The 26,340-nt window shown below is 36.9% G+C and overlaps 2 protein-coding genes across 4 annotated transcripts in view; one reads left to right on the plus strand and one right to left on the minus strand.

Annotated features, from left to right (window-relative positions):
• Positions 1-612: 612 nt before the first annotated feature.
• LOC306876719 (nectin-3-like) lies at positions 613-9,874 on the minus strand. Of its 3 annotated transcripts, XM_079428082.1 has the most exons (7): positions 9,651-9,874; positions 9,030-9,368; positions 8,406-8,708; positions 7,954-8,059; positions 6,581-6,720; positions 4,402-4,524; positions 613-1,251 (listed from the first exon to the last, which is right to left on the minus strand). In XM_079428082.1, exons 1-7 carry the CDS (start codon positions 9,733-9,735, stop codon positions 1,247-1,249), a joined length of 1,101 nt encoding a protein of 366 aa, XP_079284208.1. In that variant the 5' UTR covers positions 9,736-9,874; the 3' UTR covers positions 613-1,246. The 3 variants fall into 3 exon arrangements, with proteins under 3 accessions (XP_079284208.1, XP_079284207.1, XP_079284209.1); XM_079428081.1 differs by lacking the exon at positions 613-1,251 and having other exon boundaries at positions 4,260-4,524; positions 9,651-9,870; XM_079428083.1 differs by lacking the exon at positions 613-1,251 and having other exon boundaries at positions 4,260-4,524; positions 8,406-8,612; positions 9,651-9,840.
• A 5,967-nt stretch (positions 9,875-15,841) lies between these two features.
• The window catches only part of LOC306877104 (dual 3',5'-cyclic-AMP and -GMP phosphodiesterase 11A-like), a gene marked incomplete at both ends in the record, with an annotated part of 87,338 nt that continues 76,839 nt past the window's right edge, over positions 15,842-26,340 (plus strand). The window contains 2 exons of the mRNA XM_079428641.1: positions 15,842-16,630; positions 22,380-22,538. Of these exons, the coding sequence (XP_079284767.1) occupies positions 15,842-16,630; positions 22,380-22,538 (948 nt within the window). The remainder of the gene's footprint in view (positions 16,631-22,379; positions 22,539-26,340) is intronic.

Consider the following 26,340-nt stretch of genomic DNA (forward strand, 5'->3'; position numbering starts at 1 on the left):
TTAAACTATGGCCTAATTCTGGCTTAGTCTAAGACCTGTCTGTGAAACCGGGCCTTAAAGTTTACAGGCATCCCTGCTCACGTTACAATGGAATTCACTGCAGCACACTCCCTCTTTGAACTGTTCCCGTCTGGTTGACGCTACAGAGCTCTGAGCAACAGAACGACCAGACACAGAAACAGTTTCTTCCCTCAGGCAATCCATCTCATGAACACTTGACATTAAACGTGGAACACACAACACTATTATACATTATTTATTCACCACACCTTCTTATTTTTTCATTTCAAATTTGCACATATCAGACCTGTACACACATAATTGTAATAATAATAGTGGAGAGACTGTTTATAGAGCCTCAGCAGTCCCTCAAAGATCTCAAAAGGGCAGTTTCACGTATGAATCATATGAAACAAGTCACAGCACTCAAAAGAGCTCAAAGACTTCTAGAAGCAAGCTAAATGGCATGGTTGCTTTAGCAAGTGTGTTTTTTACAGTTTATTTCGTGAAGGTGGTACGTTATTTCAAAAGGGATCTTATCAGACATTTCATTTCTAAACTGTCAAAATATGTAAAACAAGCATCATAATAAATCAAAAAAACTCTTTCAGAGAAATTTAAATGTGCTTTTAATCTCTCTAGACTAGAGTATTATAAACTAATATGATTGAATCACACTTATATCAATCCAAGAAAAGACTCCAATGCAACCAACATAACAGTCTGCTTTGTATTTTAAGCAGAGGAAGAGCAGACTGAGAAGTGTGTGGAGGAAACCTTGATACTTAGACTTATCAACCCATTTTCTTGTCTTGTGTCCTCTTGCTTATTTCAGGTGATAAAACTTTCAGCCAGATTGATAGGAATGGTTGAATTTGCAGTTTGACAATATTTGATGGCGCACTGATTTGTCAGGGATTCTATGAGAGAGGACTCAAATGCAGAATGAGTGATGACAGTTTATTAACAAAACTACTGACAGGACAAGAGAAGGTGAGGAAGGGAGTGAACACAGTCCAAACAATAGGCAGGAAAAGACTTGTAGAGGGGCAGGCTGAGTGAACGGCCACAGAGTCCAGTCCAGGATGGCAGTCCGCCAGAGAGCAGTGAAGGCAGTGCAGCTGGAGGCCGGAGGTTAGCAGCAGTGACCAGACAGGAATATAAGGTGCAGCCACTCCACACTCGTGGTCTCACAGGCACTGCACAGGTCTAGCTGCGTGGCAGATAAACGGAGCAGACCAGGAGCTCAGCCTGCAGAACAGGACGAGACTAGACTAGACTAGGGACAGACAAGAGACTAGAACAGTACTCAAACAAACAACTTGGCAGGGAATACTCAGTATCACAAAGAATGGTTAGACAATGTAACAAACACAGAAGTAAGCACAACGAACTGACAAAACGAGGGAAAGGGAGAACAATATAAAGGAGCGGAGAACATGAGGAACAGGCTAGAACACTCAGACAACAAGGGGGCGTGGTAATGGGAAACAAGGAGGCAGGACGAGAGGAGCACATGGCAAACACAAACAAAGACAAAGCCATGTGCTCACACACAACACAAACGGCGAAACATTGAACAAAGACAGGACAGACAAGACTGTCAGGGGAGATCCCTGACATGATTACATCCAGGCCTGCTGCATTCTTGACATATAGTAACTGACAGTCTCATTTTTTAGCAATCAGTTATTCCTTTTAGCAGCCTTTTCTTGAACGAGACTCCTCTGTAGAAAAGTTATTCCTCAAGCCAATCCATCGACAGGTTATTGCTTATGAACCGCTAAAAGATTAGCACCAAATTCTCAATTCCATCAGTTAATCTAAAAAATGTTTGGGGTTTACTTGCATACAACTTTACACAATGAGTTCAGGTTATCAGGTTATCCTTTGCATTTGTGTGGGCTGTTGTATATCAGAGCATTCCAATTGACCCTTTGTCGAGAATTTGATTGACAGTAAATCTGACCAATCCTAACGCCAAATCTGCCATTTTTTCTGACAAACAAACCAGACAGGAGAATAGATTAACATCAGTGGACGTGAACTTGAAAAACAGTGTGTATTGACGTCTATTTCGCTGACGTGGATTTATGTCATTGCAAAGCTAAACAAGTGCCCAATACTGGTGAATTGGAATTGGAATCGTCTATAGAGGATTTCCCCCTATTGAATTAGTTTGATGCACCATTCTATAGGTCTATAATATCAATAAAACAAACAGTCAACTCAAGGTAGCAACAAGTATTATGCAGTTGAATCTAAAAATAGTTAACATAAGAATTAAACATGAATTCTAGTACAGGTTGGCTGTAATCTGCTGATTGGTCACTTTCAATATCTCAGATTTGGTTTTAGTCGCGTGGTCAAGTAAAGGGCAAAAGAGCAATGTGACAGATGCCCTGACTCTGTTCTTGGATTTTTATATAAATGAATGTAATTCTTATCTACATGTCCCTTCCTTGTGGAATAAAGGCCATTAGTCAAGACTTCAGTCCTCAGAAGCAATTGACCTATCGGTATGCCCCGCCCCCCTTAGTTAGTGTTGCTCCCTTGGACAAACAAACGGAGCTGCTCACTCTCTTACAATGACAGCTGTCAGTGTGAAAACCTTGTCCCACGATGTTTTTGAACAATTTTGGACACAGCAGGGCCACCATTAAAATGGGAATTAAATATTCTATGTAGGGATATATAAAATATTTTAAAATAAATATGGTGGGTAACTCGAAGCTAGGGTTTACAGATCACAATGCAAGTGGGAGAAGCCTCATATTACAGTCGTCACTATTGCGGATGAACAACATGCAGGATCAACACTGTTCATGTATCGCAGGGTACGATTAAATTAATGTACATTTAATCAGTTTAATATGGAGAGGCACTGAAATGTAGACCTTCGTTTATGTGTTTTTGACCTACATTGTACAAGACATGAGAGCAGTCCTCTATTTAGGTTTGTATGTTAGCATGGACGCACTAACTTTAACATTCGTTTTAGCCAGAGATACCTTGCTAAAGCACAAGATGACATTCAAGGGATAGTTCACGCTAAAATAAAAATTTCATGTTTATCTGCTTACCCCCAGGGCATCCAAGATGTAGGTGACCTTAGGGCTTTTCACACTGCGCTTAACCCCGGGTTATCGTCGTAATAAACACCGCTTTTAACCCCGGGTAAAGAAAGGTTTCACACCTGTAATTTGAAAGCGGTGTTAGCACCCTACTCCGGAGCAGGGTTAGCCCCGCATTTGCGGTGTTAACCCCGCATTGCAGTGCTAAGTTTTTTTGTTGCTGCTGGACGCTTGGCAACAGACAGCCAATCAGAAATTGAGTAGCGAGGCTCGTGTCACGTCAGTAACAGGAAACGCACATCGTGTAAACCATAGATATATATACGTGGATACCTCATTAGCGACTGTTTCTATGGGCCACTATATGTATGCTGTCCGTCATATTGCAGCGGTGAACTTGACGTCATTCACCATAGTAATCACTGAATATTCGAAAGATGCCACAATCATGCACAGAACGGCTCAACGGCTCTGTGCGAACCTACAGTATGGTGAATGATGTCAAAAATACCCTTCCAAGATGGCGGCCGCATCTACGTGCCTGGAGCGGTCGAATAGGGCATCTATATGTAACCCTGGACCACAAAACCAGTCATAATGGTCAATTTTTCGAAATTGGGATTTATACATCATCTGAAAGCTGAATAAATAAGCTTGCCATTGATGTATGGTTTGTTAGAATTGTTTAAAGATGTCCAACTGAAGTTCTTGGCAATGCTTATTACTAATCAAAAATTAAGTTCTGGTACATTTACAGAAGGAAATTTACAAAATATCCTAATGATTTTTGGCATAAAAGAAAAATCGATAATTTTGACCCATACGATGTATTGTTGTCGATTTCTACAAATATGACTGGTTTTGTGGTCTAGGGTCAGAAATATGCAGCACAATTTGTAATTTTGTAATTTCAAGTCTAGGTCTTCCAACCAGGGTGACTAAACCTCTGCAGATGATCCAGAATGTGGCAGCATGTCTGGTCTTCAATCAGTCAAGAGAACCTGAATACACCTGAACTGCTAAGACCATCACATCCTTCAAGAAGCAGCTGAAGACACAGATTTTTCGAAAGCACCTACACACTTACACTAACAAAAAATACATTCTTCTCTGCTCTTCTGTAGCTGGTTTGTTAATATAGTACACCTGGCACTGTATACTATGAATGTTTTTTTTTTCTCTTTTGTAAGTCACCTTGGATAAAAAAAACTTTGCTAAATGGATAAATATAAAAGTAAACTTCCCCAGCTCGGCACCTCAATCTGGCTGTGACTGACCATGAGTTTACACATGATGATGCCTAATTAAGTGTTTACTTTTACCGTACTTTTACTTAAGTGTGGAATATGAAGCATTTTTCCACCACTGCTCAATATGTAGGCCAGAGAAATCCACAGGATGGCACAGCTGAAGACCAAACCAAGAAGAAGCCAACAGTCATCAGTGGATCCTACAAAACATAGAACAAGAGTGGAGAGCAGTCTGCGTAAACCTTTGTAGGATATCAGAGACCAAATCAGACAAATTTAAGATTCGATCAGAACATAGAAACTGAACATAGAGCTGAAATTCCACAGAGAGGCCCCAAGAAAACAGGACAACGTCATAAATTAGATTCTGGCGCCAGTCAGAAGCAAGCGAACCAACCAACTCTTTCACAAAACAGCTTGCAACATTAAAACAAAAGAATACTTGTTGACAATTCCAACCAGGAAGGATATCGTCAAATTTGGGGGCAAGTAATCAAGACTGATGGTCAAAGAGATGGCCATTACATGTGTTCCACAATAGAAATCACGAGCTTCCTTAAATTGACTGTTCCCCCACACATAGAAGACACAGACCAGACCGAAATTCCTTTGTCCACAGAACATGTAATTTTGTTCTACACAGAACTTCAGAGACTGTCTTTTCCATATTTACCTAAAATCATCCTAAAAGGACATATGAGCAACTAATCATTTCCATGCATAACTCCATATTATGTATGTAACCCACTCATTAGACTATCATGTTTTAATCACATATTATGTATGTCTTTTTAATAACTATTGAATGACTTTAAGGATTTATATTCGTGTCTGGTATGTATGAGTTTGAAAAATCATGCTTTAAACGTTTCTTCCAATCAATTCTTTGTCAAATGTATCATAGTCTTGTTATAGAAATCATGTCCAAAATTATATTCTACAAGAGCATGTAAAATTCGGACAATGTGACTGATGCTGCTTTTAACGCTCTTTGAGCGTGCTCTGGCCTACATGCCAGCTGCTGCTTAACACCACGATGAGGAGAAAACCACCTAGTCTCGTTACATCCTTTTATCCTTTTACTTTAATTTATTTTCTTTCCGTTGAGTTTCGTGTTCAAAAGTTAAGTTTGCCGCAAAGTCCAGTTCGACTGCACCTGCTTCAAACTTCAACTAGCAACTGAAACCATCTCCAGCCAACGCCCAACGATTGGCTTCCCAAGACTTCACTACAAACGACCACTGAACTGTCAGCCAATCAGTAACCTCGGGAAATCCCCTTTCCTGCAACTATGACGACAAAAGGGAATCCCTTAACTCCCAGAGCAAAGCAACAAGTAACTTCCAGATTTTTGCTGAGCTGGTGGATTTAATATAAATTTTAGCCTCATTGAGAAACTCAATGGGAGGGTTAATTATTCTCTTAAACTCATCCTTTCCTCACTTTCTCTCTTTCTGCAATGTGTGAATGCTTGTGTTCATTAGCCCTTGTGTTAGATTAGTTTATGTCTTAGATTTATCAAATAAAATCTTATTTATATTGAAAAGAGAAGTACCTTGTGTTTTGTGCTTACAAGTTAATGTCTTAATCTGCCGATCTTGTTACTGTGCTATTAAATAGTGTTTTCACTATATTTTGGATTTTAATATCCAGTGCAGAGTTGCTGTTATACGACTCGTTCAGTCAATCGCTGCCGCCTCAGTGATCAACCGTAAAACAGTGAGTCTGTTCAAATTCTCTATAAAATCATAAATGATTCCCTTTGAGCTAAATTAAACTATTTCCCTTTAAATTACATATTACCCTTACATCTTCCATGATAACAAGAATAAAGGCCAGTTCAAGTATTGAACTGTCAGCTTGAGTATTTAAAGCATCAGATGAAATAACTGTAGCACACACTTATAATAAACAGAACGTTATTGTGTGTTGAGTGGATGCTAATATCATTATCGTTAGTTATTTTTATAGCTATTATTCTCTGTCTGATCAGGCCTTAATCCTCACATTTTACATTTACTTTATGATGGTTTCCAATCTATAGAATTGTACAGATTTTCTGTAATGCATCAAAACCTGAAATACATTTTTTTGTTGTTGTTGATGCCAACTATGCAATTTTTTAAAAACAAGACATAGCTTTAAAAAAAAAGAAGCAGCTAAAGAAACACCCCTTTTACAAACATTTACCACTATAAACTCTGCATAAAAAAACAATTGAAAATAATTGTAAAATATAAAGATTAAGCGACTCACCAGTGTTATTCACAAAGAGGACACCTGAAGCACTTCCATACTGGTTTGATGCCGTACAGATGTATACACCATTAAAATCAGAGGACGATTTTGGAACGAAAAGCTTGTTGCTGTCAGAATGAGGAGTACTTCCATTCACTCTGTTAATAAAGACACATTAGGGAGACTAGTAAATCCGACATGTGATATATACATGGACATATGTGACCCAGACCTGGAGCACAAAAACAGTCATAAGTAGCACAGGTATATTTGTAGCAATAGCCAACAATACGGGTCAAAATTAGATTTTTCTTTTATGCCAAAAATCATTTGGATATTAAGTAAAGATCATGTTCCATGAAGATATTTTGTACATTTCCTACCGTAAATATATTAAAACTTAATTTTTGATTAGTAATATGCATTGCTAAGGACTCAACTTTAAAGGCAATTTTCTCAATATTTAGATTTTTTTTGCACCCTTAGATTCCAGATTTTCAAATAGTTGTATCTCAGCCAAATATTGTCCTATTCAAACAAACCAAACATCAATGGAAAGATTATTTATTCAGCTTTCAGCTTTATCTTTTTGAGTAAAAGTCTCAATTTCAAGAAATTGACCCTTATGACTGGTTTTGTGGTCCAGGGTCACATATACAAGTGATAATGTAAAACAGAAGAGCAAAACACAAACTTGAAAACGTTAAACAGCATAACATAACACTTAACAATGATGAATAATGATGATAATTAATTGGTCATCTTATTTTATATTATATTTTATACTTTTTATATTTTATAGCCTACTTATTTTACGTGTCCGATTCCACACTTCTTGTTTTCTGAATCCAAATGTTCCCAAGTCTTGAGTAATACAATATTCCCAAATTGTCAGTCCTCTGTCGTGTGTGTCGTGTGTGTCATGTGTTCCTGCTTCTTGTGTCCATATTTGGTTTGTTTCCTGTCCTTGTTAAATGTAATCATTAGTTAATTCTTGTCCAGCCGTGTTCATCTCATTATCCGATTTACCTGTGTATTTATAGTCCTGTCTGTTCAGTTTGATTTGGTCTGGTCTACTCGTTACCCCCGGTGTTTCCTGTCTGTAAACCTTGCCTTGCCTTGCCGTGTTCAGTAAAGACTATTATTTGAAGTTACAGCCTCGTCTGAGTGTTCCTGTGTCCCCCTCGTGTGTGCACCGTGGCACAAATATTACACTTACTCTCATTAAATATCAGTTTCCATCATCCAAACTGAGTAAAAAAAATGATAATAATATTATAAATTAAATATTTACAGCAACAAAACAGCTATGCCTAAAAATGAACAAGCAACTCTAAATTTGTCTGAAATGTGTAGGAATTAAAAACTAAAAAAGCACATGATTTCATTACTTGACCCAGATGTAGCTGGTTGGTGTTGGGTTACAATCCACTGAACAAAGATATTCTTGAGTCTGTGTTGGATCATCAGGAGATATCACCACCAATTCTGGAGGATCTAAGAGTTGCAAAATATAATAATACTTTAATAGTAATAATATATGACTTACCATAAACATAGTTCATGTAGTTTTGAATCTAGGCATGCTTCATTTACAAGAGGAAATCTGTGCCGATCAAGTTTCACATCTGGCCAGAGGGATGAAAATTCCCTTACATTCCAGCACCAACCAACAGATTCCAGACAGAGGCCCAGCACAACTTACAGTCACAGTAAATCTGTCAATAGTCACTCAGCCTTTACCAGTAGCTGTTGTATTCTTTTTGCACTAAGCTAGTTTATGACTTGTTTGAATTAGTTTGAAAGTGTTTACATAGACAGTGTAAATGCATATGTTACTTACAGTGGACATTTATTATGTAGTCAAGTTCTTGCTCCTTTGTCAGTGTGCTGTGTTTTACCACACACTGGATCTTCTTCTGGTTTAAATCTTTAGATGGTGCACCAAGTACGTGGGACACAGCCGTGACGCTTCCATCTGTGTGCTCTGAGTAGCTGGTTTCTGTCCACAGCGAGTCATTCAGAGCTCCTAATCTCCAAAACACTTCTGCTGCAGGCCAGCCATTGAAAGCAACACACGATGCCAAAATAATGTTGAAATGACCTGAAACATGTGTCTTCCCTGTAACATTTGCCACCGGAGGGACTACATTTGAAATAAAAAATGACAATAGTTGAATTATGTCAACAACGTGAATGTGACAAAATAGTTCAGCTTTGGTTTGGATTGATTTTGGTTTGTAAGAGGAAATATAACGATGAATCATTTCAAAAGGAAAATTCTGTCCATTATGTGATGTTAACTTTTGATGCTTGAGACAATGTCTTCTGTGTTCAGCGAAAGAAATTTAATTGCATAGAGTTGGAACAACATGGGTGGGTAAATGACAGCTCTGTAATTTTCAGGTGAAACCTTTAAGCGTTTACAAAGCAGCTTTAAATCAGAGAATAACATTCACAGTCTTACCAAGTACGATGACACTGATGTTCGTCTGATTTTGTCCATTAGGAAATATGAAGATACAAGTATAGATCCCATCATCCAGCAGTGTCATTCCCAGCAGCTGAACCGATCCATTCTTCTCTTTAATATTCCCAATAAATTTGACCTTGACCAGTAAATCGTTTTTGTGTTCAGTTTCACCATTTTTGTCAATGATTAAGAAGGTTTCCTGTTTAGGGTTTTCTCTTGTCTGTTTCTGCCAGACAATATGAGTTAAATTCTCCTCTGTCTCAGTCAGATGACAAAACAAAGTGATATTTCCTCCTTTTTTGACTGATGCATCATGACCAATAATCTTAACACCTGCAAAATACATAAAAAGAAAAAAAAAAGTAAATAATAAATAACTTCTGGAAAATAAGTGAGCTGAGCTCACGAATCAAAACTGAATGAAGGTTGATTTGCGTTTTGTTAAATTTTTAGCATGACATGACCCGCATTAATAAGATTTAATCTTAATTTTATGAAAAGATGATATTATGTTATCACTCAGTAACTCTAAAATCACTAAACCCCAAAATCCTAAACTCACATCATACATAGTTAAGTTAGCATATAGTAAACAAAGAAAGAAATGTAACTTACCTGTTATGCTGTTGCATTTGAGATAAATCAAAAATAAACTGAAGAATAAGTCAAAAACATTTATTCTCCAAAGCAGAAGATGCATGTTGTCCAAAGCTGTTAAAAACTACTCTCATGGCTCTCGCTTTAGTCTGTGTGCTCAAAGTAAGCCAGCTGTTGTTGACTGCCCACACATTAGAAAGTGTGCCATGAGGTGTTGCACCTCAGATTTGAAAAATCTGTGGACCGTTGGATGAGCAGAAGGGAGGGGAGAGCAAGACGAGCGAGGAGAGAGGACCAAGAACAAAAACCCACGCATATTTGTGCGTGGGTGAAAAGTGTTGTTTATAAACCCGTTCAGTATATGTACTTGAGTGAAGTTGCACGACAGCATGTACGTGTGTGTGCTCACAAGGAAATGTGTCAGGGCTCTACACTGGTTTGTCTGTGTTGTCTTTGTTTTATGTATGTCTTGTGTCTTATGCTGCCTTCACGTGCTATCGGAATTATCATAAATACGAGTTTCCTAATCGGAAATTGGACGTGAACGGCTTTTCAAGTCGTACTTACTACTGGGAAATTCTGAAATAATTTTGATACCAGAGTTTCCGAGTTGGGCGGGTCATAAACTTTAAACATGGTGGAGGGGGACAACCATGGCTGCTGTCAATGCTGTTCTCACAACAACTACATCCCTTTGTCTTGTCGCTAAAGTAGTGCATTTATAGGCTAGATATGAATGATCAATCAAAGCATATTGTATGTTTTATAAGCAGTGAAATAAGCATGTATTTGACAGAAATTCCAGAATATGGTGAACAACATCCTGTGCGGCTGTTTCAGAGCCTTCAGAGATGCATTGAGGATCACCTACAAAAGCAGACTGCACTTCCCTAGAGAGCTGTTGACAGGCAAGAGACAGAAGTCACGTCCAGATCGAGGTGAAGTGTGTGGTTTTGTGTTCCTGAACACTGTGTTGTGTGTAACAAAGTGGCGTCAGCTGATTCGCTGGTGCCTCAGTGCAGCGGCATCAGATCGGCCCAGTTTAGATGACATTGAGCGCCACCCTTGGTTACACTGAGCAGGTGGCCAGTGACACACACTTATCTGACTCAGCTGTCATCGCTGGATTGTCTTGTTAGGATCAGACTAGATAAATGCTTCTGAACAGCTTCCTGATCACCTACAGAAAGAGCAGAGGATCATGGACTAATGGCCGCCGCACAATGAAGGGTTTTGATCCTCTGCTCCAGTCTGTGAAGGGCTCTGTGTGGATGCTGGAGGAGTCTGAACACACAGCACCAGCTGAAACCGCAGCCCGACGGGCCAGAGAACAATATGTGTAGTTTCTCCACAATTACAGAAGAGAAACGCGAGGAAAATGTAAATAAGCAGAACAGAATCAGAAAGAGACTGGGGCAGAGTGTTAACTAGCATAATGTATTGATGTGAAAAAAGTCCACTTGTCGTTAGACACAGAATGTAATTCACCAAAAAACTAAAGACATTTTTTTTTTTCATCATAATGTTTGTATGATTTAAACAAATAATATTTGTTGAAACTTAACAGACCAAACTCAGACTCAAATAACAGCAAACATGATAGAAACTCTTCTAAATCTCCATCAAAACTGAACATTTAACTAAATTACACATTAAAAACTATTCATTTCAACATTTACTCTCCTGATGCAGTCCCATGTAAAGCATGCTGGGAATTACTGATCTACTCCCCAGTTAGTTATATCAACAAAGTAATTCATGTAGTCCCCACAATGTTTACAAAATAGAAATGTTGAAATTTTACAAATTTAAATGCATTCAAGAATTGTTTTGCTTTGGTTCATTTTAACAAAGTAACATGAACAAGCAGGAAGAATATTTTTTTGAGTATGTATGGTGAAAGTCACCGTACTGCAGATAGGAAAAAAAAAAAAATAATTATATAGATATATATATATATATATATATATATATATATATATATATATATATATATATATATAATAGAAATAAGAAAATCAAAACCCAGGGCTTAAATTAAATGAACCCAATAATTAATAATTAGATTTGAGTAAATCGGTCTTGATAATTAGATTTTGAAGAAAAAAATGTTTTATTGATTGATTGCATGCTGCCCTAGAGCCATTAAAATAATTGATTACATGATTAAATTTTTACACAATAACAATAAATTATTCATAATTTATTGATTTTCCCTGAATCTTCTTTTTCATCTTTTGAATTCATCTTTCTAAAAATAGCAAACTGCTTATATACATTCAGAAATCTTCCAGTTTTGTGGTCATGTGGCTATAATTATAAATTGAGAGGAATTTGAGACATGGATTCCACACTGATTTTGACCACTGAATTTACAAAAATCATCTAAATTTGAAGTGTTTTTTTAACATTTCAACATTGCATCAATTACTGACAAACACATAAATAATTAATAACAATGAATGGAATATATATGACCCTGGAGCACAAAACCAGTCATAAGTAGCAGGGGTATATTTGTAGCAATAGCCAACAATACGGGTCAAAATTATCAATTTTTCTTCTATGCCAAAATCATTAGGATATTAAGTAAAGATCATGTTCCATGAAGACATTTAGCCAATTTTGTACCGTAAGTATATCAAAACAAAAAAATACTTTTCAATATCAAAATTCATGTCAATATCAAAAAAACAAATTTTTGGAACTTCATTTGGACAAGTTTAAAGGCAATTTTCTCAATATTTTGATCTGTTTTTTGCACCTTCAGATTCCAGATATTCTCGGCCAAATATTGTCCTATCCTAACAAACCATACATCAATGGAAAGCTTATTTATTCAGCTTTCAGATGTATAAATCTCAATTTCAAAAATGTGTGGTTCTGGGTCACATATTTTCTTTCTCTTTGTTTATTATATCAATTTCATATATTATATTATCCTATTTAAATTATTTATATTTAAATAAATCTGATAAATGAGTTAGGTCAAAAGTAATCTTAAAGTAATCAAAAGTACTCTGATTATATTACCTAAAATGTGTAATGTAACGGATTACGTTACTAACTACAATTTTGTCATGTAATTTGGAATCGGTTAACAGACTACAATTAGCAAGTAATCTACCCAGCTCTGTCTATCAGTCTGTCTCTTGAAAGTCATTATATATAATACCACTTCAGGCACTTTATGTTCATGGAATACTTGTTTAATCACAATTCATTTTGGTGTGAAATGTATTAAAATATTTAGGTATTAGCTTAAATGTAAAGTGTTGCACATTGTATTGATACATATTAGTATATGTTTTTGTACATCGTTTGCAACAGTTTATTTTTCACTTAGGAGCATGAACTAAATTGTCATCCATTACATAGAGACTACTGAACAGACATTTAGAAGTTTATTTTAAAGTGCCGAGCATTGAAAATCTAAATGTGTAAATAAAGCTTAGTAAACACTTTACTTGCAACATCATGTTGTAAGTGTGTCCCATCAGGTAATCAAAAATTCTACACACAATTGTGGTCTTCATACCCACCCAGATCAGGCCAAACAAAGCTTACAGTAATGTAGTAGAAATATCTCCATCTAGTGGTGAACTCTACTAGAATCCATCACACATATGGTTACGCATCAAAACGCTTAATTTTTGACATTATCTGCACAGTAGTAGTAGAGAATTAATGGTTTAATAGTGGTGCAGAGCATGAATCAACCCTATGTAAAACACAGGGTAATAGACAAAGACATCATAATTAAACTTGAAAACAACTCCATTAATTTCATCATCCTGAAACAAGGTATTTGGTGCCTAACACTTGAGTGTTTACACAAAAATACTTTAACTGTTTTAATGTTTACCAGTAAATCTCTTGAGTAGCCTACTCAACGTGTGAGAAATACCTCTCCTTTTCCCATTGAATCTGCTTTTTGAAACCCTTAATAGTCTATGTACACTCTTATAACCGATAGATGGCGCTGTCCCCATTTATGCAATAATTTAACTTTAACTTGTTTACTTAGCATTACATGAGACTTTTAGATTCAATCCCCAAAATTATACTGATACTGACCAAAAAAAAAAAAAAAAAAAAATGATGAATTGGGAAATATCCCCAGATGTACTCTCTAAAAAAAAATGCTGGGTTAAAAAAACAACCCAACTTGGGTTATTTGGCAACCCAACACTGGGTAAATATTGGACAGAACACATGCTGGGTTATTTTGACCCAGCTGGTTGGGTTAATGTTTTTACCCAACATGCTGGGTTGTTTTATTTAAGTTAACTATTGTTTAAAACATATTATATTGCTGCCTTAAAATGGGCTGGAAATTAAATTATACTCAAAAAGCCTGTGCTCTGACTGTAACTCAGCAGCTGGGTTGTTTCATCGGAGACAGGCTCAACCCAGCAGTTTGGTGTAAAAAAAATAACCCAGCAACTTAGTTACTACTCTGCACCTGGGTAAAAATATTAAAAACAACCCAATAAAATTACCCAACAGGCTGAACCCAGCATTTGGGTTAAAAAAATAACCCAGCACCAGGTAAAAATATTAAAAACAACCCAATAAAATGACCCAACAGGCTAAACCCAGCATTTGGGTTAAAAACAAACAAACAAACAAAAAAAACAGTATTTTTTTTAGAGTGTACAGGGATTAGCAAAACTTCAACCTTATGATTTCAGTAAATTTTCAAGGATAAAGGGAATCTGTGCAATACCACACACAAGCTGTATTCAGAGAAGAGCACAAGTTCTACTAACATGAATCAGAATATTGACAGGTTGATAAATGAAATTGACAGAAATATGTAGGAAACCTGTAATGAAATTGACTTGAAGGCATTATGTATTTAAAAACAAAAAATGCTAGTTTAAGGTTTTTGATAGATTGTGATAGGCCTATGCACTGAACTTGCCAGTTGTTCTTGTAGATTGTATGTTATCGTGGTTGAAATTCCTACTGTTAGGGGAAAGATGTAATGACAAGTACAGATTTCACTATACTGTCGACAGACGTGAAGTGATGTGGCAACGTGATCTGATAAGTGCACGAGTTATAAAAAGACACTTATAACTCACCCCTATGCGTTTTGTGTGTTTCCCAGATTTTTTATTATCACGAAACGGGAAAAATTAGTTTTCGTGACTGCTTACAGAGATTGCTGTTATGAATATGTATGAGGTGCCACTGAGGAAAGCAGCTAAAATTCTCGCTCCAGTTAACAGTGAAAGCTGATGTAGTTTATGAACTCTGTCTACACTCTTAAAAATAAAGATTCTATGTATCAGTGGTTCAATGAGGAACCTTTAACCTTCATTTAATCTTTCCATTGTAAAAAAAAGGTTCTTTATAGTGGACAATGGTTCTTCACACTAAGAAAAAAGGCATTTCTTCTGTAACATTGGGGAAAAAACCCTTCTGAAACCTTTAAAGAGTGTAGTATGCGCGTACACTACAGAACTATAGTTCAGGACATGTGTGAGGGTCTGCCCGAGGAACCCCCTCACTTACAAGGATGTGGTCATGCTTTTGGACAGCTGCAAAGCTCAATTTGTCCACTAGAGGTCGATGGAGCTGCTACTTTACCTAGGGAAAAAGTGAATTAGTGAAATAATTGAACAGATACAGTACAGGTTTAGTGCAAGATAACCGCTTAGAAGGTCAAATATGCAGTGCAAGGTTTTTTTTTTGTTTTGTTTTTTTATAGTGGAATGTGGTCTTATGCATACCTAACAAAAATATAATGGCTTATTTAACTAATATATAATCTAAAAGAATACATACATACAATAATTTAGGCATTGCTTGCGACGTCTCAATAATCATGAGTTTTGAAAAGCCATTGGGACTCCATTTCCCAGTGTCACCGAGGATGAGCGTCTTTATAATAAAACAGCCCAGTTTATGAAAAGACTCCGAGGAGGATGGAGGGAGGGATGCGTGATCATGACGTCAGCGATGCACCTGCGAAGCGCTCTGTCGCATCATCTCACTGGCGCTGCTTTAGAATGAACGAGAGCGAGTTACTCAGCATCAGACGGAACCGCTGGGTCGCAACATGCTCAAACTCCGCTCCTCTCGCGGAGGGTCTGTTGTTTGAAGTTTGCGAATGACACGTTGAGCTCTGCACTCACATCAATGACCGTGCAAAACGCGCGTCTCTCTCATTTCGTTTACAGATGACCGTCGCGGCAGCAATGGCAGGGTCAAACATGGTCTTTTCTGATGTTGAAAGTTTTCTAGACGAGCACCCGGAATTATTAGAGGACTATCTGAAGAGAAAAAGCAAGGCAAGTATGGTGTTAAAGTGGATGAAGAACCATCACGCCACTAAAACTCCGGCGAACTCCAGCGCGGAAGCGGAGAAAGCGGCGAACGCGTGCAGTAAAGACAGCTGGGCGAGCAGAAGCGACGGGCTGCAGAGACGAGCGTCGCAGAAAGAGCTGAGGAAGACCTTCGCCAGGTCTAAAGCCATCAACGCCAACAGGACTTACGACGAGCACGTCAACTCCAGAGCCCAGGAGCCGCTGAGCAGCATGAGGAGGCGCGCGCTGCTGCGTAAAGCCAGCTCTCTGCCGCCAACCACCGCGCACATCCTCTCCGCGCTGCTGGAGTCCAGGGTCAACATCCCTCAGTACCCCTCCACCGCCGTAGACTTCAAATACTATCTGAAGGAGCACAACGAGAGAGAGTTCTTCCTGGAGCTCGTCAAAGACATCTCCAACGACCTGGATTTGACCAGTCTGAGTTACAAGATCCTGGTGTTTGTGTGCATCATGGTGGATGCTGACCGCTGCTCCCTGTTCCTGGTGGAGGGACCGACTAATAAAAAGACTCTGGTGTCCAAGTTCTTTGACGTTCACGCTGGAACCACAGTGTTGCCATCTCTCAGTAACTCCGATGAGGTGCAGGTGCCCTGGGGAAAGGGCATCATTGGATATGTGGCTGAACATGGGGAAACTGTCAACATTCCCGATGCATATCAGGTGAAAGCAGGAATAAAGTGATTGCTTCTTGTCCGAAAGAAAAATAAAAAAAAACCTTCAAGGATGTGTGTTTGGAATCACAGTTGTAAAGTGATAAAAGTATCAGTCAAGTAAGATCTTACTGGTTACTCACTTAAAAATAAAGGTGCTTCATGATGCCATAGAAGAACCTTTTTGTCTAAATGGTTCCATAAAGAACCTTTAACATCTGAAGAACCTTTCTGTTTCACAAAAGGTTCTTTGTGGCAAAAGAAGGTTCTTCAGATTATAAAAAGGTAAAAAAGAGATGGTTCTTTAAAAAACCTTTGACTGAATGGTTCTTTGTGGAACCAAAAATGGTTCTTCTATGGCATCGTGAAGCACCTTTATTTTTAAGAGTGTAGAGTGGATTTTTTTCAGGTTATTTTTCTTTCTTTGGGATTTAGTTTTTTCTTATTTAATTCTTTTAGGATCCTTTTTTTAATTCCTACAGCCATTTAGAATGTTTTAGATTGGTTCCAAATAATGATTTAGATTCCTCTGGGATTAGGCACAGGTTGTTACCATACAGTAGGATACATGGTGAGGTCACTCGCATTACACATTACATTATTTTCCCATATGGAAAATTAATAATCATATAGACAGGGCAATTATTGATGGTGAAACACAAACACATATCAAGTGAAGCAGAAAATTGTTTCTAGTCCAAAAGTCCTAATGTGCACAGCATAGATCAAATGCAATTGGATACAGTTAAAATCCTATTTTTCACGTTATTTTTTATTATTATTCATTTATTTTTGTTCCAAATAATGATTTTGTTTATTTATTTTATCTAAAGGATCATTGGATAAATAATTATCAGATCAGGCTGGAAAGTATTTTACAGAGACAATTATTGATGGCGAAATTCCTGATGCTTAAATAAAATGAAATCTAAAAGATGATTCTGATGGAAGTTCTGCTGTAATTTTGAACAAATGTAAAGGGATTAAAATCATGATCAGAATCAAACAAAATCCTAAGTGTTAATGTTGAAGTAATGTTAAAGTAAAATGAGAGATAGGAACTTTAGTAAAAGCATCTAAAGCCTCCTAATCCCAGATGAATTTCTGATACAACTGTTCCAAATTATCATGAACATGGAATTTATATTGCAATTTCTATATGAACACAATTGTAAAGGGACCAAAGTAATAGCCAAAGAACTCTTACTTTGATCTGTTATAATGTTTCCAAATTATGAGATAGAAATTCAAGATTATGAAGTTTGGGGCATCTGTTGTGAGGCCAGTCATACTACATTTTCCCATATGAATAATTACTTGTCAGATAGAAAGGAACTAATTTTACTGATATCACTTTTGATGGAGATCTTTCCTGATGCATAACGGGAATAAAATGACAGTTTGTAGTTTAAGAATACTGAAATGTTTCTGGATTTGATGGTTTTAGAGGAGTTTTGGGCACTATCTTGGAGATCAGCTGACAACACAGCAAAACCAGCTGAACACCAGGACAGGAGACTGGTCAAACCAGTTAAGACCAGTACACCGCCATAAGCTGTTTTTTTCTATCCAGTAGGATTGTATTTGACTCTTAAATGATTCTCATTTGAGGCCAGTGGAAATTCAGATAGGGTTAGGAAGAATTAGCATTTGTTGACGAGGTTACTCACATGACATTATCCCATAAGGATAATGACTGTCACACAGACAGGAGAGTATTTTATTGTGACCCTGAGTGATGTTTTTGGTTTGATTATTCCCTGAGATCCATAAAGGGCCTTTGTGAAATAATGAGTTGTGTGAGAGTGTGTGTATTGATTACTGAATCGATCAGCTCAGACAAACTTCATCCTCTCCATTCTACAGTTATAGTCCTGATGCTGTGATGATGATGATGCCAGCTCGCAGTTCTCTAATTAGTCTGTCAATCTGTATTTGCCTTTTCATTTAGCAAGCGGAGCAGATCATTAAAACTTCATTATTTATAGCAGTAAACTCAGCATTTCAGAGACCATTCAAACATGAGATGGAAACATGGGCATGAACAATGCAATTCAGCGTGAACATTATTAGTAAATATTAATTAAAAATATTAACACTTTGTAATCATTTTCATTAATGAGTCATTAATTGCATTATTTATACGGTGCCCTCCATAAGTATTGGAACCGTAAAGGCAAAATTGCTCTGTTGACTGTGGAGTCAACACATTTGCAAATATGATTAAAAGATGAATATGAGACAAAACTACAGAATGTCACATTTTATTATAGCCGTTTCAACACATACATGTTTTACCAAATAAAAAGAACAGCACTTTTAAAGTTCATCCCACTCTTTGATGTGAGCATAAGTATTAGGACAGCTGAACATAAGGCAGATATAAAAGATTAAAAGCTATTATTTAGTTGCAGATCCCTTGCGCACAATCACAGCAGTGAGTCTGTGACCCATAGACATCACCAGACTCTTGGTCTCATTCTTTGAAATACTTTTCCCAGCCTTTAATGCAGCCAATTCCAATTGTTGCTTGTTTTGGGGAGTTTCTGCCTTTACTCTCCTCTCCAGCTGGTGAAATTCATGTTCAATCAGATTTAAATCTGGAGATTGACGTGGGCAATCTAAGACTTTCCATTTCTTTACCCTTATAAATTCCTTGACTGAACTGGCAGGGTGTTTTGGGTCATTGTCCTGATGCAATATGAAGCACTTCCCAATGAACCTGGTGGCATTTTCTTGAATATTGGTAGGCAAGATGGTTTTGTACCCTTCCAAATTCATTCTGCTACTGTCATCATATATTAAGTCATCAGTAAATTTGAGAGGGCCTGTTCCAGAGGCAGTCATGCATGCCCATGCCATGACACCACCTCCACCATGCTTTACAGATGAGGCTGTATGCTTGGGATCATTGCAGTTCCCTTTTTTTCTCCACATTTTTGCTTTCCCATCACTTAGATAAAGGTTCATCTTTGTCTCATCGGTCCATAAACACAGTTCCAAAACTCTTCTGGCTCACCTTTGTTCTTTTTTGCAAACTCTACTCTTGCTTTTCTATTTTTGGTGCTAGTCAGAGGTTTACATCTTGCTGTGTAGCATCTGTAATTCTGTGTCAAAGTCTCCTGAGGACAGTAATTTGTCAGAGCATCACCCCAGCTTTCTGGAAGTTGTTGGTGATTTTACAGACATGTGTTTTAGGGTTCATTTTCACAGCTTTTATGATTTGTATGTCATCAACTACTGTTGTTTTCTCAGCTGATCAGGTCGTTGTTGGTTGCTGGTGTCGCTGGTGGTTTCCAAACTCTTGATTTCTCCATGCCCTTTGTTTTTGTTAGAGCTCTAACTGACTTCCTCTTTTCTTTTAGCATCCAAATTGCTTTTCTCTCAAAGTCAGCTCCCTCATCTTCATCCTGGTTTGTGTGTTTTATCATCGAATGCAAGATTCAGAATACAGAAGTAATGAATATAACTGATGCGACACATTCCCTGCATTTAATATCTGAAGAATTAATGCAACAGGACACAGCTGATCACTTAGAAAGACCTGTGAGGCAACTGTTCCAATACTTATGCTCACATCAGATATAGTGATGAAACTCTAAAAGTGCTGAACTTCTTAGCTGGTAAAACATCTGTGTGTTGAATCACCCAATAATAAAATGTGACATTCTGTAGTTTTGTCTCATATTCATCTTTTAATCAGATTTGTAAATGTGTTGACTCCACAGCCAACAGAGCAATTTTGTCTTTACTGTTCCAATACTTTTGGAGGGCACTGTATATATAGTTGTAAGTTGTAGCTACATACAGTTGAAGTCAAAACTTTACATACACCTTTCAGAATCTGCAAAATGTTAATTATTTTACCAAAATAAGAGGGATCATACAAAATGCATGTTATTGTTTATTAAGTACTGACCTGAATAAGATATTTCACATAAAAGATGTTTACATGTAGTCCACAAGATAAAATAATAGTTGAATTTATAAAAATGACCCCGTTCAAAAGTTTACATATACTTAATTCTTAATACTGTGTTGTTACCTGAACGATCCAAAGCTGTGTTTTTTTTGTTTAGTGATAGTTGTTCACGAGTCTCTTGTTTGTCCAGAACAGTTAAACTGCCTGCTGTTCTTCAGAAAAATCCTTCAGGTCCCACAAATTCTTTGGTTTTCCAGCATTTTTGTGTATTTGAACCCTTTCCAACAATGACTGTATGATTTTAAGATCCATCTTTTCACATTGAGGACAATTGAGGGACTCATATGCAAATATTACAGAAAATTCAAACGCTCACTGATGGTCCAGAAGGAAAAAACATGCATTAACAAAACTTAAAACTTTTTGAATTTGAAGATCAAGGTAAATTTAACTTAATTTGTCTTCTGGAAAACATGTAAGTATCTTCTGTAGCTTCTGAAGGGCAGTACTAAATGAAAAAAAATATGATATTTAGGCAAAACTAAAAAAATGTACTCATCTTCATTCTGTTCAAAAGTTTTCAATGCATGGTTTTTCCTACTGGAGCATCAGTGAGCGTTTGAACCTTCTGTAATAGTTGCAAATGAGTCCCTCAGTTGTCCTCAATGAGAAAAGATGGATCTCAAAATCATACAGTCATTGTTGGAAAGGGTTCAAATACACAAAAATGCTGGAAAACCAAAGAATTTGTGGGACCTGAAGGATTTTTCTGAAGAACAGCAGGCAGTTTAACTGTTCAGGACAAACAAGAGACTCATGAACAACTATCACTAAACAAACAAACAAAAAACACAGCTTTGGATCGTTCAGGTAACAACACAGAGTGATCCTTCTTATTTTGGTAAAATATTTAACATTTTGCAGATTCTGAAAGGTGTATGTAAAGTTTTGACTTCAACTGTAGATTATGTACTTGAAAATGAATGATATTTCTGTATATTTGAACATGAGCTTATCTGTTAAGCTTTATTTAATGTTAGTGTTTGTTAATGTTAAAATACTGTTAAGCTACACTCACTGCCAATCAAAGTTTGGAATAATTAATAATTAGTATGAATTTATTTGATCAATAGTAAACTGTAATATTGTGACATATTATTTTAATAATATTTTTCTATTTGAATACATTTTAAAATGTAATTTATTTCTGTGATACAAAGCTGAATTTTCAGCATCATTACTTCAGTGTCACATGATCCTTCAGAAATCATTCTAATATACTGATTTACTGCTCAGAAAAGCATTTCTTATTATTAACAATGTTGAAAACAGTTGAGCTGCTTAATAATTTATGTGCTGCTGAATATTTATGTAAAACTTTTAATATGCTACCATTTAAAAGTCTGGGTAATTTAAAGAAAAAGAAAAAAAATACTTTTGTTCAGCAAGTATGCGTTAAAAATACATTACATTTATAATGTTACAAAATATTTCTATTTCAAATAACAGCTGTTCATTTAACTTTCTATTCATCAAATAATTCTACAACAAAGTAGTATGGTTTGCACAAACATATTAAACAGCAGGAACTGTTTTCAACAATGATTATATTAAAAATCATTAATAATTGAGCGCCAATAATAATTGAAAATTAGAATAATAAATCTTAAACGGTTATTTTAAATTGTAACAATATTTGACAATATCACTTTTTTACTGTATTTTTGATCAAATAAATGCAGCCTTGGTGAGAATAAGAGTTAATAAGAGAATAACAGTTATTATAAGTGTTCCCATTCAGCTGAGAGTGACTGTCTCTTCTTGTTCTCTTTTGTAGGACCATCGTTTCAGTGATGAGATTGATAAACTCACCGGATATAAAACCAAGTCTCTGCTGTGCATGCCAATCCGCAACAGTGATGGAGAGGTCATCGGGGTCACACAGGCCATCAACAAGAGTCCCAATGGAGCACTCTTCACTGAAGATGACGAAAAGGTACCACATGCACACGCTCTGTGATACAGGATGTCGATTTTCATATCATTAGCAAAGCATTTATACCTAAGGATGCTGATTTTTAGATGATAGCTGTCTGAGATGGTAAAGGGGAACGTGATTTATGTAACATTAGCAACACATTATTAGCTGTTTAATAACAAAGTCAAGCCAAAGGCTAATGATATCAATTACTGTTACGTGTCCGACGTTGCTGAGAGTGATGCATAAAATGCATTCCCATTCTGATACATCGACTTGTACACAACCCTATAATTCATTCTTCCTCTTCTTTTTTGGAATCAATTTCTGGTTCAAACACATATGGATGAATTAATCCAGTAGTGCCACTTGCCATTGTGTAGCATTTACTACTTCAGTTAACTTGAGAGAAAGAGGAGCAGGTCCGAGCTGGTGTGATTGAGTGGAGGCGGGGACTAATTTGCATATATATCCACATATACTAAATGATTTTTCAGTCAGAGTCCACTTGACTTTAAAGAGCCCAAACATTTAAGTGGCAGAAGAAATACACTATTTGGACAAAGGTATTTGGACACACATCTTAATTATTGAATTCAGGTGTTTCAATCAAACCCATTTCCACAGGTGTATAAAGCATCAAGCATCTGTCCATGCAGCAGGGGCGTTTCCTCCGAGGAGGCAAGGGAGGCAAGTGTCTCCTCAAAAAACTGGCTGAGAAAATATATTACAAAATAAAACAATGCAAATATTACTAAATATGACATTAAAAGTATAAAAGTGACTCATTTTTATAAAGTAACACTGTCCAACAGCGACACCCGCAGCTAAAGTTACAGCGGAGGCTTGCCTCCCTTCAGTCCATAGACTTACTATTGAGACCCCTTAGCGTGCCGTGGGTTTAGTGGGGGATAATTGAGAATCAATGGGGGAAGATCACGTGAGAGGAGGCAATGCCTCCATCGGGATATGACTGGATATGATCATTTATGATTGGTTGTGATTGGTTCGTGCGATAAATCCCACCTCTTGTTTTCGTGCAAGCTCTCGGCCTGAATGAACTTGAAGAAAATTATGGCGTTACTGACTAACGTTAATTATAAAGTAAGAAAATAACTTAGGCTATCATTGCTTTGTGTCACGTCAAAATAAAACTTGAAACAACCAGAAAACGTGATGACTATGTCAGTTTTTAGTGAGCATTCAGCTTGATGAAATGTAATATGTATCTTCATGCCTTTATGAGGATGTCCCGAAAATGAGTTGACTATCAAAGGTCCCATGAAATCAAAACGGAAGTTGTTTTGGGTGTTAGTATCAATATGTTAGGCTTAAGTTTATCTGTATGCCAGTGTGCGCCAAAACAGTGACAAAATTCGTATTTAGAAGATATAAGAATTCAAAGCTTGCAGTTCGTCATTTCCGCCAAAACGGCTCAACGATTTTTTTGACATTACATCGTACTTCATCTTCTCATCAAACTTTCTGTTCAATCAAATGCTCTCTAGAATTCAAAGCGCCTTTGAATAGACGGTATTTATACACTATAAATAGACGCTGAAGCCACGGCTGAAATAGGTCACTTGTTCACAGAATTAGTATTAAAGTGTAAATATGCTTTCCATTAAGGAAAAAAAAAAATTTGCGTTATGTCACGCTAACCACTGCACCGCACACACACTCTGCTCCGGTCCAGAGGCACGATAGCACGGAGCGGATCACATGCGCGAGTCAGCGCAGACCACAAAACATATCGGTCCTGTTTGACTTCTACACAGAATGCTATATTTTATAGCAATATGGATGAGATTGTGGCTGTCACACCCTGTCAAATGAGGCTTTACGGAGCTCAACGGCTCCAAATGGCTTTAGCCTAAGCCTAAGCATAAATGAACACTATTGGCTATTTTAAAAAGGGACAGGGCTGCTTGATATGTCCCGCCCTGTCTTCCTGTTTCAGTTCAAATGACGTCAAAACATAGAACAACGCTGCGTGTTTCAAAGCATTTCAGGGGACCTTTAAAAAGAACAGCTGAACATCAGTTAACAAATAAAAAACAGTGTCTATTTACACTAAGTGCATACAGCCCGTCTTGTTGGCAGAGGCTATTTACAGTAACTCCGCCCACCAACGTGTGATTACTACAAAAGACGATACTCTTTCAACAGTTTCAGTGGCATAGATGGTAAAGCGCCTGCCGAAGTCATAATCTGGCACTTACAGTAGTGTAAATAGCATATCCCTAAGAAAATACTGCTGTTAATAAATGATTAATAAATGCTGTAAAAGTGTTGTTCATTTTTATTTCATGTTAAATATGTTAACTAATGAGACCTTATTTTGAAGTGTTTTCAAAATTTTGTTTAAAGCTGCAGTCCGTAACTTTTTTGGGTTAAAAATGAATATTAAATCAATATTTGAGCAAGTACATAACCACCCAATGTCCAAAACTATCGCCTTACTTTAGCCCGATTCACAACAGTTAATTTATAATAATGTTTTCTAATTTGAGTGGAACAGGTAGGTTTTTGCTGGAAATTTGAGCATGCTGCTGTGTCATTATGTCACGTCTGTAAACATGAAGAAGCTATTCCCAGCTAGTAGGCTATCACATGTGAGGATCCTGCAGGTGACTGATCGTTTATAGCCTTTTCTCACAGCAGATAGAATAAATAAATGTATAATTTTGATGGCGGACTATAATCCAGAAAGGATTATGTGTATATGAAACACACGTGAATGAAATTAAATTATATTCCAGTTTTAAATGTGCTTCTGATTACAGATTACACACGATGTGTATTTTAAAGACAACCAGTTCAAAGGGAGCATAATTTACTTTTTGGGTTAAAAGAATTTCTTAATATGAAATTCGAATGGCATGACAATTAGATTAGACTGTACAGGAATTGAAATCTACACGCTAATACACACTATACTCATTGTCACGCAATGCTGATGTTGTTAACATTAAAGGAGACACATTATGCCCCTTTTTACAATATGTAATATAAGTCTCTGGTGTCCCCAGAATGTGTCTGTGAAGTTTCAGCTCAAAATACCCCACAGATAATGTATTATATCATATTGAAAATTACTATTATGAGTGGAAGCAGAAACACTCTGATTTTCGTGCCTGTTTCTATAAATCCAAATTAGCTGCTGCTCCCATCCCCTTTCCAGAATAGAGCTGCACCATTTCAGCTCGTACCTGCTAAAAACATCTGTTTTGGTTCTGATTATCATGTTTATCGCGCTGAAATCATGCATTTTAGCATGTGAGTAAACTAAGTTCTGTGCTCATCTGTGTAGCTAAAGGCAGAACAGTTAGCATGCTTTGCTCAAACTTTCACCATGGCATTAGAACTGGTACACCGTTGTCGCTTGCAAAATCAAAATGATGGCGCCGTGGGTGGAAATTTACAGATTAAGGGGCGGTAATATTATAATGAGAACCCTTTGCAACGTCACCAAGGGAGCAAAATCAGACGTTCTCATTTTTTCAGAAGCTTTACTAAAACAAAGTTACTGGGTTAATCTTCTTCACGTTTCCTTGGTTGGTAGATGCACTGGGGACCTGATTATAGCACTTAAAACCTGGAAAAGTCAGATTTTCATGATATGTCACCTTTAATAATTTGAGAATAAAGTATAACAATAAATAATTTGCACAGTTAGATGTGATATGAGCTAACCGATCTTAGATTAAATCACCATTGGTAGAACGATTTATTGTAATGCTCTTTTCCTCAGTTGGTCAGAACAAACGTGACAGACTTGTTATTTGTTCAGATGGGAATATATGGTGAAAATGCTTAT

The sequence above is a fragment of the Barbus barbus genome, assembly GCF_936440315.1.
Source record: "Barbus barbus genome assembly, chromosome: 11".
Lineage (NCBI taxonomy): Eukaryota > Metazoa > Chordata > Actinopteri > Cypriniformes > Cyprinidae > Barbus > Barbus barbus.